The sequence below is a fragment of the Pinus tabuliformis genome, chromosome 6, assembly GCF_031772625.1.
Source record: "Pinus tabuliformis cultivar Carrire ecotype Pingquan chromosome 6, CPIR1, whole genome shotgun sequence".
NCBI lineage: Eukaryota > Viridiplantae > Streptophyta > Pinopsida > Pinales > Pinaceae > Pinus > Pinus tabuliformis.
Window position 1 is genome coordinate 94301969 of NC_142292.1, and position 11482 is coordinate 94313450.

Below are 11482 nucleotides of genomic sequence, written 5' to 3' on the forward strand. Positions count from 1 at the left end.
ATGAAGAGAAGATCTCATGGAGGTAGATTAAAAAGGTTCTTTCACAAGAATTATTTGTCAGAGTACTACTGTGAAAGAAAAATGCAAGAGTTCTTTAAACTAAAGTTAAAAAACATGACAATGGAAGAATATGGGAGAAAATTCACTAAATTATAGAGGTACATTGGTTTTATGAAGAATGAAAAGCTCAAAATAAAAATATTTGTAAGTGGGTTTTCATCATTCTATGGTGACAAAAATAAGTTTGATGAGCCATAGAATTTGGATGGAGATATCAAGGAGCACAATAAAAATCAACCATCATTCTAGAAAACTTGGGATGATAAGAAGAGAGTCAAGGTGAAGCGAAGAAAGAAACAATACAAACCTTCAGCCTTCATAAGCAATTCCCAAAAGAATCAACAAACTTGGCCAGTCCAACGTGAACCAAGAGGAATTGATTCATTGGGGAAAATATTAATATTTCAACCCATCAAGTGTTGGGGATGTGAAGGATAACTCATGTCTAGGGATTTCCCTCACAAAGGAGACAAAATGATGAATATCCACCACATTCAAGGATTTGATACAGTGGAGGGAATGGGAAGAAATTTTATGTAATGATACCACAAAACAGAAGAAAAGATAGATCAACAACTTGAAAATAAGCCTCTTTGAGGGGGCAACCTCTTTATACATCACATAAATGAACAATTTTTGTATGATTGAAATGGAAAGACCTCCTTGGTATATGTATGACTCTAAGGGATAAAAATATAATTAGAACCATCATAACGATAATAATGTAAGGGCACAAAAATAACAATGGTGGGCTTCTATGGGGCACAAGAATAACAATATGGGGGTTACACTTGTATTATCTGGTGCAACAATAACAATATGGGGCTAAACTAGTATTATAGGGACCTAGTATGTCCCTCCCCTCTAAAAAGGTGTTGTCCTCAATGCTTGAGTAGTTATGGATGCTTCTGAATAAAATAGTCATCCTCCCATGTGGAGTCTTTAGCAGGTAAATTCTTCCACTTAATGAGATACTCTAAAATTTATTTTTTTCGTAGTTGTCGGATTCTTGTTTCTGTGATTGCTTTAGGCTCCAATATGATTTTCCTTCCTCGTCAAGTTCTAGAAATGTATTTTGAACTAGGAGCTTATCATCTATAACCTTCCTCAAGCATGAAACATGGAAAACTGGGTGTACTCGCGAAGATGCAGGAAACTCCAATTTGTATTCCATAATACTAATCTTTTGCAACACCTTGTAAAGGTAATAATACTTAGGCGATAATTTATTATCCTTCTTAGCTTGTTTGAGGGACATTTTCTTGTATGGTTGTAGTCGTAAAATAACCCAATCGCCCACTTCAGAACTTCTTTCACTGTGATGTTGATCTTCCTGTTGTTTCATTTGATTATGTGTCATAGTCAGGTTATTATTTAAAAGTTAGAGAACTTGTTCTTGATGCTTAATGTGATCTTCCACTGCTTGAACCTTAGAATTGTCTCTTAAAGACGATGTGATAAATGGTGGATGATATCCATAAAGTGCCATAAATGGGGTAATTTTTACTACATTATGGAAGGAAGTGTTATACCATCATTCTGCCAGGGCTAACCATTTGATCCATTGTTTTAGTTTATCATATACAAAGCAATGAAGATATCCTTAAAGTGCCATAAATGTGGTAATTTTTACTACATTATGGAACAAGTGTTATACCATCATTCTTTTAGGGGTAACCACTTGATCCATTGTGTTCTTTTATCATATACAAAGCAATGAACATATCCTTCCAAACATTTGTTCACTATCTCACTTTGTCCATTAGATTGAGGATGATAAGATGAGCTATGAGCTAATTGAGTACCAAGGAAAAAAATAATTGTCCAAAAATTTCTAGTAAAAATAGGATCTCTATCACTTACAATAACCCTTGGGTTTCCATGCATCTTTTGAACTATTTCCACAAATGCAATCACTACTATATTGGATTTGAAAGGATGAGATAGAGCACAAAAGTGTGCATACTTAGTAAGTCTATCAACTACCACCATGATGACACTCTTTCTTTCAGACTTGGGTAAACCTGTGATAAGATCCATTGGGACTCCTCGATCCCAATGCTGAATTGGAATGGATAAAGGTTGTAAAGACCTGGGGTCTTAATTATCTCAACTTTATTTTGTTGGCAAACCAAGCATTTCGCCACAAACTTCTGAATATCAGATTTAAGGTCTTCCCAAAAGAATTTTTTCTTAACCTTGTGGTAAGTTTTTAAAAATCTTGAGTGCCCTCCTATAGGAGTGTGTGCAATTCCAAAATAACATTTTGTTTAAGTTGGGAGTTCTTACATAGAATAAGCGATCTTTGTACCATGGTGAATCATTTTTCCAAGTAAATGAATTAGTGCACTGGGATCTTGCTGCAAGTTTTGAATGATTGTCCATACGTCTTCATCATTATTTCATTCCTCCCTTGCTTTAGTTATCCAATCAGGTTGGATAATAGAAATGGCACAGAGAAATGCTTCCACATCCTCATCCCTTCTTGAGAGTGTATCTGCAACAACATTTTGCTTCCCTATTTTGTAAGTGATTTCAAATTCATAACCAAAAACATTTGTGACCCATTTTTGTTGCTCTTTTGTAGATAATCTTTGTTCCAAGAAGTATTTAAGACTATAATGTTTGTTCTTACGTTGAAGTGTCTTCCCATTAGGTAAGGGCATCATTTCTTCAATGCATGCACTATTGCCAATACTTCCTTCTCATAAATAGGTTTTCGTAAATACTTTCCCTTGATTGGATGACTTTCAAAAACAATGGGTCTTCCTTCTTGCATTAAAACAACATATATTCCATTTCTTGAGGCATCACATTCCGCAATAAAGGGTTTTGTGAAGTTTGGTGTAGCTAATACCAGATCTCAACACCTTGCCTCTTTAAGTTGTTCAAAGGCCTTAGTTACTTCTAGAATCCAAAAAATGCATCTTTCTTCAGTAATTTTGTCAGAGGTGTTGATATCTTCCCATAATTCTTAACAAACTTGCGATAATACCCTGCCAACTTGAGAAATCCTCAAAGACGCCTTAAGTTTATGGGGATTTTCCATTTCTTGATGGCCTTAATTTGGTTAGGATTTTCCTTAACACCCTCATGGGATATAATATGACCCAAATATTCCACTTATTGTACCCCAAAGAAACATTTGGAGGATTTTTCATACAATTGTTTCTCCTCCAATAGTTTAAGCACCTTGTCAACATGTTGAACATGATCTTTCCAAGACTTGTTGTAGATTAGTATATTATCAAAAAATACTAACACAATTTTTCTAAGGGTTTGAAATTGGAGTTTGTCAAACCTTGAAATGTGGAAGGTGCATTAGTAAAGCCAAACGACATGACCAAAAATTCAATAATTACCTTCATGAGTTCTAAATGTTATTTTTGGAATGTCTTATGTCTTCATTCTAATTTGATGATATCCTAAACCATAATAATGTAAGGGAACAAAAATAACAATAGTGGGCTTCTATGGGAACAATATGGGGGCTACACTAGTATTATGGGGTACAACAATGACAATATGGGGCTACACTAGTATTATAAGGACCTAACAAGAAACATGCTAAGGATTTATGTAGCATTAGACAATTGGTAAATTTATCACCAAGCTCATATCATTGAAGTCAAAGGTAAGATAAATAACCATCCCATTGCCATTTTAATTGATTTCGGAGCTAGTTATAGTTATCTTGATCCTGAACTTGTTGAAGGATTTAATTTAAAGAGAACTAAGCATGGAAGGACTTGGTCAGTTCAATTAGCTACAAGAGATAAGAGAATGATAATTGAACTAGTGAAGGAATGACAAATTAACATGAATGGATTGAGCACAATTGCATATTTGAACATCATACCACTGAGTTCATATGGTTGCCTAATTGGTATGGATTAGTTGGAAAAACACCATGTAGTCCTAGATTATTATAATAAGGCATTGACTCGCCTTTATCAAGAATGACAACAAAAACAAGTGTAGGGGATTCCAAGGCCAATTTATATTAGGGAGATATCATCCATGCAAATGAAGAATTTTTTTAGAAAAGGGTGACAAATTTATGCAGTTCACATGGAAGAGGAAACTAAGGACAAAGTACCAAGAATTGAAATATTAATGGGTACTTAAGGAATTTGAAGATGTATTTGTTTAGATCCCATATTTACCACCTAAAAGAGATATTGAATTTTCCATAGATTTGGTAGCTCAACCTACCCCCTATGTCCAAGACATCATACAGGATCAGCACAACAAAACTTAAGGAATTGTAAATGTAGCTAGAATAATTTTTGAAGAGGAAGTACATATGCCTAAGTGTGTCACCTTAGGGTTCCCCAATGATCTTTGTTAAAAATAAATATGGTACACTAAGGTTGTCTATTGATTTCAGATAACTAAACAAGGTAACAGTGAAGAACAAGTATCCTTTGCTAAGGATAGGTGATTTTTTTGATCAATTAAGGGGAGCTAAAATGTTCTACAATATTGATCTAAGGTCGAGTACCATCAAATAATAAACGAGGAGGAGGAAATCAACAAAAAATCATCTAGAAATCAATATGGACATTTTGAGTTTGTGGTGGTAGCATTTGTGATCTAATGCACAAGGTGTTTTCATGTGCCTTATGAATGAAATTTCCACAATTATTTAGATAGGTTTGTCATTGTAATTTGGATGACATCCTAGTGTATTCAAAATATGAAGAAGAGCATGAACAACATTTGAGAATGGTGTCGCATGTACTCATAGAACATCATCTTTATGCTCAGTTGAGTAAATGATCATTTTATCAAGGTTAATTTCATTATTTAGATCGTATCATTTTAGAGGAAGGGGTGGCAGTAGAGCTAGAGAAAATAAAAGAAATCAAAGAGTAGTTGGCACCAAAAAATGTGATAGAGGTTAGATCCTTCATGGGCCAAGTAGGCTCATATAGGATATTTATTAAGGGGTTCTCAAAAATGTTAAGCTCTTTCACTGCCTTGCAAAAATGGGTGTGGAATTTGAGTTGTCTCATAAATGTGAAGGGGAATTTCAACCTTTAAAAATGTTTTTAAAAAGTGCACCAATACTAGGGATAGTTTATTCAAATGAATATTTCATTTGTGTGCACCGGTGCATGTAAAAAAGGACTTGGAGGAGTCCTCTTACAATATGGGCATGTGATATGTTATGAGTCGAGGAAGAAAAACGAGCATGAGAGAAATTGTGCCACTTGTGATTTAGAATTGGCATTCATCATACATTCCTTGAAATGTGGAGGCATTACCTCAAAAGAAAAAGGTTGGAAATAAGAACAAACCAGAATGTTTTGAAACACTTATTTGGATAGCCAACTTTAAATGATAGACAAATTAGATGGTTGGAATTTTTGGCTGACTATGACTTTGAAATAAATTGTATAAAAGTTAAAGAGAATAAGGTGGTTGACACACTTAGCAAAATGGTGCATACATTGCATACTACAACCATATGTGTATGTAAATCCAATTTAAAAATTATAATTTTAAAGGCTACAATTTTTTATTTATTTATTTTTTTTTAACTGAAACGGTTATAAATTTTATTTATGTGGAGAAAATAAGAGGGGACTTTGCCATGGCAGCCCCGATTATAAAGTGAGCAGCCTTCTGCTTCAGATTTTGGAATACATCAATTTTATGGTGTCTGGAGGAAGATGTTACCATTTACTATCAGTTGTCCTTTCGGTAGAGAGCATCCTTTATTCGCCATTTGGTCAGCTTCCCCATTCAAGTTTCTGAGGATGTGGTAGAACTTATAGTTGCTGAAATCTTGCAGCACTCTTTTTAATTTTCCCAGGATTTTGTTTAAAGCGGCATTACTAAAAGGCTCTTCCGTATTCAATTTCTTAATTAGTATCTCTGAATCTCCAAAAATTTGCAGCTCTTTAATACCCTGTTCTCTCACTATTTGGCGGGCTTTGAGGAGTCCATAAATCTCAGCTTGGTTATTGGATTTCTGTCCCAAACTCCAGCTAAAACAATCTTTTAGTATCCCATCTGTGGTATAAATGATACCTCCTGCACCAGCAGTTTCGGGGTTTCCTTTGGAGGCCCCGTCGAAGAAGATAGTGGTTAACTTTTTGGATCTCCACCAGGTTGAGAAGACATCCTCTTGGTCTCTTCTGCGCCATTCCGGATTTGCTGATTGGGGTGTGGGAGGAGATTTTCGAAGAGCAGGCTCCAGGGAGCATAGCCAACTCCTTTCTTCAGATAGTAAAAGCGGATCCTCTTTATGAAACTTCTGTTGTGCTGCTTCCAAAAGGAAGGCTTTGGCTTTAGCTGCAACCTGGAAAGGGGAGAGTTGATGCCCATTGAAAATCTGATTGTTGCGGGCTAACCAAATCTGCCAGCAAACAAATTTTGGTATGGCTGTCCAAACTTTGTTCCAGAAGGATTTTATGGGAATTCTTTGCGGATATTGATTATTCCATTCAGCAAAAAAGTCATCAACAGAACGCTGGGGAAATGATGGAATCTGTAATCCCTGTAAGATGAGGCTCCACATTTCCTTAGCAAAATGGCATTCCAGAAATAAATGTTGGGTTGTTTCTTTGTTGTTTCTACATAGCGCACACCTGTGAGGCCCAACTATGTTCCTCTTCTCCAAATTGTCCCCTGTTAAGATTTTGTTGTGCATCAATGTCCAAAAGAAAAAGTTAACTTTTGGGAGGGCGAGACTGTCCCAAAATCGCTTCCAGAAGGCTGGATTATGTTTTTTATTCCTTGAATCCTGAAGGGCCTTGTATCCGACTGCTGTGGTGTATATGCCTACCTGTCCCCATGCCCAGCGATCTTTTATGTGTTGATTCTCTGGCTTCGACTCTTCCAGAAGCTCAATCAGATGGTTTCTCTGTGCGGATAGCCAGCCAGGTGTGTCATGGAGGTTCCACCCTGCCCACTCTCCTCGGTGGTCCCAAACTGAGATATCGCACAGCCTATTAATGCCAGCGTCAATCATCCATACTCTGATATCTTTTATTTCATCACTCTGTTCCAGTGGATCGCCTCCCATAATCCGATCCTTCCATAGATTAGTTCTCTTGCCATTACCTGTTATTTTGTAGAGCGATTTTTTGAAAAAGGAGTTGATTTTGCAACAGAGAGCCCAAACATGCGTACTGTTGATAGGAGGCTCAGATTGTAGGTTGCTGAGTGACGAGTTCTGGGCGTATTTAGACAACAGGATGTCGCTGGTCGGATGCTTGGGATCGTTAACCAGTTTCCATAAGAGTTTGCCTCCGAGCGCAAGGTTAACTAGAGATGGGTCACGGATCTGAAGGCCTCCTTCTGTTATTGGCCTTTTAATCAAATCCCAATTGACTAGGTGCATCTTCCTTTCGTTTCCTTTCCCACCTTGCCACAAGAAGTCTCTTAAGAGCTTGGAGATCTGCTCCATGACATTTCTGGGGGCTAGTAAGAATGCTCCCTGATAGACTGGCAACGCTGATAATAGAGCTTTTATTAAAATGACTTTGCCTCCTTTAGATAGCCAAAAGCCGCCCCATGATGCTATTTTTGATTTTATTTTGCAAATAATGTCTGTCCAGAGTGACCTTCTGTTCGGACCATTTGTGATCGGTAGCCCTAGATATTTGAATCGATCCCATTGGGTGTGGCCTCTGAACCCCAAGGCATTTGTAATTCCAGTTAGCTCTTGATTATCTATATTCCAGGTGTAAATTTCACTCTTGTTTTTGTTGACCAGCGCTCCTGAGACCCTGCAATAACTCTTGAGAACTGTATCAAAACCTTTGGCGATTATGGAAGATGCGCCTCCAATTAGAAGAGAATCATCTGCGAAAAGAGCATGGTTCAAGGGAACTACGCCAGGGGAGGGTTTGAGACCGGGGAGAGTGCCAGCAGCTCTTTCAGAAGAAAGTTTCCTACTAAAAGAATCAGCCATTAAAATGTACAGGAAGGGGGAGAGAGGGCAGCCCTGCCTGATGCCTCTCTGTGCTTGAAAGAAATTGGAAGGGCGTCCATTGACTAGAGGGGCAATCCAGGGATTTTCAATACAGGCTTGTATAAGCTGGACAAACTGAGGAGAGAAGCCAAAGGCACTGAGAACTTTAAGGAGGAAGGGGCGATTTACTCTGTCAAATGCATTTGCCATATCTAACTTTATCACCATACCTTTCTCATTTCTCTGTTTGTTGGAGTGGATTGTCTCCTGTACCTGAATGACATTATCAAGAATGTGCCTACCTTCCACAAATCCTCCCTGGGGGCTGGAGATCAATCTTTTTAATAGGGGCTTGATCCTATTTGCAAGAAGTTTAGCCAAGATCTTATATGATGCATTGCATAACGATATAGGCCTGAATCTTGTAAAAGATTCCGGATTAGATTCTTTGGGTATTAAGGCTAAATAAGTGGAGTTGGTGCTTCCTCCAATCTTTGCTTTTCTCATGAAGCCTTTAATCATTTTTAGGAGATCAGTTTTGATGATGTTCCAGCATACTTTATAGAAGTGTATAGTAAAGCCGTCTGGGCCAGGGGCTTTATCAGGTTCCATGGTCCAGATGACTTTGATTATTTCTTCCTCAGTGAAGTCACTGATGAGAACGTCGTTATCTTCAGGATTGATCAGTTGGGGAATATTATGTAGGAAACCTGTAATTTCCTCCTCGCAGTCCTGTGGTTCCTCACTATATAATTTCCTGAAATGGCTGTCTGCAGCATCTTTAACTTGGTTGAATCCCTGTCTGACTTGGCCTTCTGCTGTTTTTATTTCTGAGATATGATTCCTGGACAACCGTGCTCTATACTGTCTGTGGAAGTAGGAGGTGTTCCGATCCCCTGCTTTTAGCCACAGACTTCTGGATTTGATTCTCCAGTATTCTTCTTCTTTTCTTAAGGCTTGAAAGGTAGAGCATTGAGCCTTTGTTTCTTGCTCCAGCAGCTCTGTTGTAATCTCTTTGCGTTCCATGTTATCTTGCAGGTTCTCCAACGTGTGGACTGCCTCCTTTCTTGTATTGGTTGGGTTGTGGACTGGTTTCCTTATCCAGTCCTTCAACGCATACTTTGTAGCCTTGAGCTTTTGCTCCCAAACAAAGCTTGAGGATCCAGAAATAGGTTTGGCCCACGCTTCTTTCACAATGTCTATGAAACCTTCTCTCTCAATCCATAGAGGATTAAATCGAAAAGGGAGGGGCCCCATATTTTCTTCATCTTCTAGGAGGAGTTGAATCGGTTTGTGATCTGAGGAGAGCTTGGGAAAGATTTTGGTTTTTATTATCCTTTTGTTCAACATAATCGAACTTTGAACCAAGAATCGATCCAATCGGGCAGCTATATGATCTGGCCCAGATCTATTGTTGGACCAAGTATATATGCCTCGCACTGGGGCAAAATCAAGTAAGTCCCATTGCTGTGTGAGCTCTTCGACGAAAGCCAGCATTGGATCTCTGTTATTTGATCCTCCCCTTTTCTCCTTTGTTTCTAGAATGATATTGAGATCGCCTGCTATGATAATGTTATCTGGATTATGCTGTTCAAGATAAGCTGAAAGGGATTTCCAGCAATCTCGTTTTTCAGAATATGTAACAGGAACATATAGATTAAACAAAGAGATGGTCAACTTACTTGTACAGTGTAACAGCTCCGTAAAGATCCAGTGCTGGGTTTCATGGGACTTTTTTAGCTGAAATAGGTCTTCGGTCCAGAGAGTTGCCAGCCCTCCAGAGGATCCCCTTGAACTAACTGCTTTGCCTGCTCTTTTCTTCCATTTTGTTTTGCTGATATCTAGAAGAGCGCCCCCTTCTATCTTCGTCTCTTGGAGCATGAGGATATCTGTAGGCTCTATTTTCAGGAGGTCCATGACTGCTTCGGCTTTGGATGCGTTCCCCAGCCCTCTACAATTCCAAGAGATGAGTTTCATCATTTACTTTAGGAAAGGGGTGTGGCCTCCCTTGGAAGACCTTGGTCTAATGTTTCTTCCCATGGTCATTTCTATGGTGGCGTGGCTTCCTTGGACTTTGAGTCGCTCGGCCTCCTCTTCCCTTAGCTCTTTGCGAGATTTCCTTCCTGGTTTTTTAGTAGGTTGCTCAAAGATTTCGTCTTCTGAAGAACCTGAGCTTTCTTCTAGTTTTTTCCTTGTTACATCAGCATATGAGGGGCTGGAGGGGCTTCGTTGCGTAGTCTCAACCTGTGGGATTTCCTCCCCCTCTTTGATGGGGGATTGATCTGCTACATGCTCTGGATTTTCCTGAGTCGAGGTAGATGGGTTCGCCTGAGTATTTTCTACTCCTTTCTGAGTTGCTTCCTTATCTTGGTTAGGCTTGGAACCGCTTGGAGCTTCTGGCTGGCTGCCTTTACCATTTCCTTTTTTTGCCGAGTGGTTTTTTGAACTACAGTCCACTGGTCCTCACTTGTTTTTGCTGCCTGTTCCTCGATCTTTTTCTTGCAGTTCTTTGCAAAGTGCCCATGTTCATGACAATATCTGCACTTGAATGGAAGCTGTTCGTAATCCAGTTCCTGCACATGAGTCCACCCGGCCACCGAGAGCTTTATTGCTTCGGGCAAACCCTCCTCAAGGTCCACTTCTACGCAGATTCGGGCGCATGAGTACTGATCTTTCCTTACTGCTTGATCTATATACTTTCCTAACGCATTGCCTATGATCTGCAGAGTTTTTTGGTTCCAGCAGTGTAAGGGCAGATGGGGAAGTCGCACCCATACTGGAACAACTGATGGCACGTCCTGAGAGGGGTCGAAATCCGGAGACCATTTATTTAGATACAACCCCTGCTGTCCCATAAAATAAGGGCCATTTCTGAAGATTAGGCTTCTGTCATCCGAGCTCTCGAAGACGAACACATAGAATCCTTTGCCTACGGAATAACTTTTGACCCCTTCTTTGATCAAGGGAGCCCAATTTCTTTGGGTCCAGTTCTCCACTGTCTTGGGGGAAGGCCAGAGACCCGTGAACTGGCCTATCAACCCTTTCTCAGCTAGATTCAAGGCAGCTTTGCAAATTTCTTCTTCAGGTAGGGCAACCGTTGGGATGGAATCAAGCTTCTTGACAAATTTCTGCTGGCTAGCTGAGAGAGGGCGTTTTGACCTAGCAGCTACCATGGCTTTGAACGCCGCGATCTCCGGAGGAAGGGTATGGGGGGGGGGGTAGAGCCCTCGCTGGGCTCCATGAAGGTCTCAGCAAGGGTATGCTGTGAGGTCAGCCGTAGGTCTGGCAGGCAGAAACTGAGGGAACCCGTCTTAGAACGCTAAGCGCGCAGGGAAGGGTCTGTGAGCTGAGACTGGCCAGCGGCCGCAACCAGCTACAGGGGCGGCTAGGTCTCGGGAGCGAAATCTAAATTGATGAGACTCAAAAGGCTGCAAATTTTGATAAGCAATACATTAATATAAAATAAGAGCTATAATAAAATAATTTATCCAAAGT

General features: G+C 39.5%; 1 protein-coding gene across 1 annotated transcript; it reads right to left on the bottom strand.

Annotated features, from left to right (window-relative positions):
- Positions 1–10326: 10326 nt before the first annotated feature.
- Positions 10327–11160, bottom strand: LOC149257420 (uncharacterized). Its single transcript, XM_089373302.1, has one exon. The coding sequence runs from the start codon at positions 11158–11160 to the stop codon at positions 10327–10329; it is 834 nt and encodes a 277-aa protein (XP_089229428.1).
- Between the last annotated feature and the right edge of the window lie 322 nt (positions 11161–11482).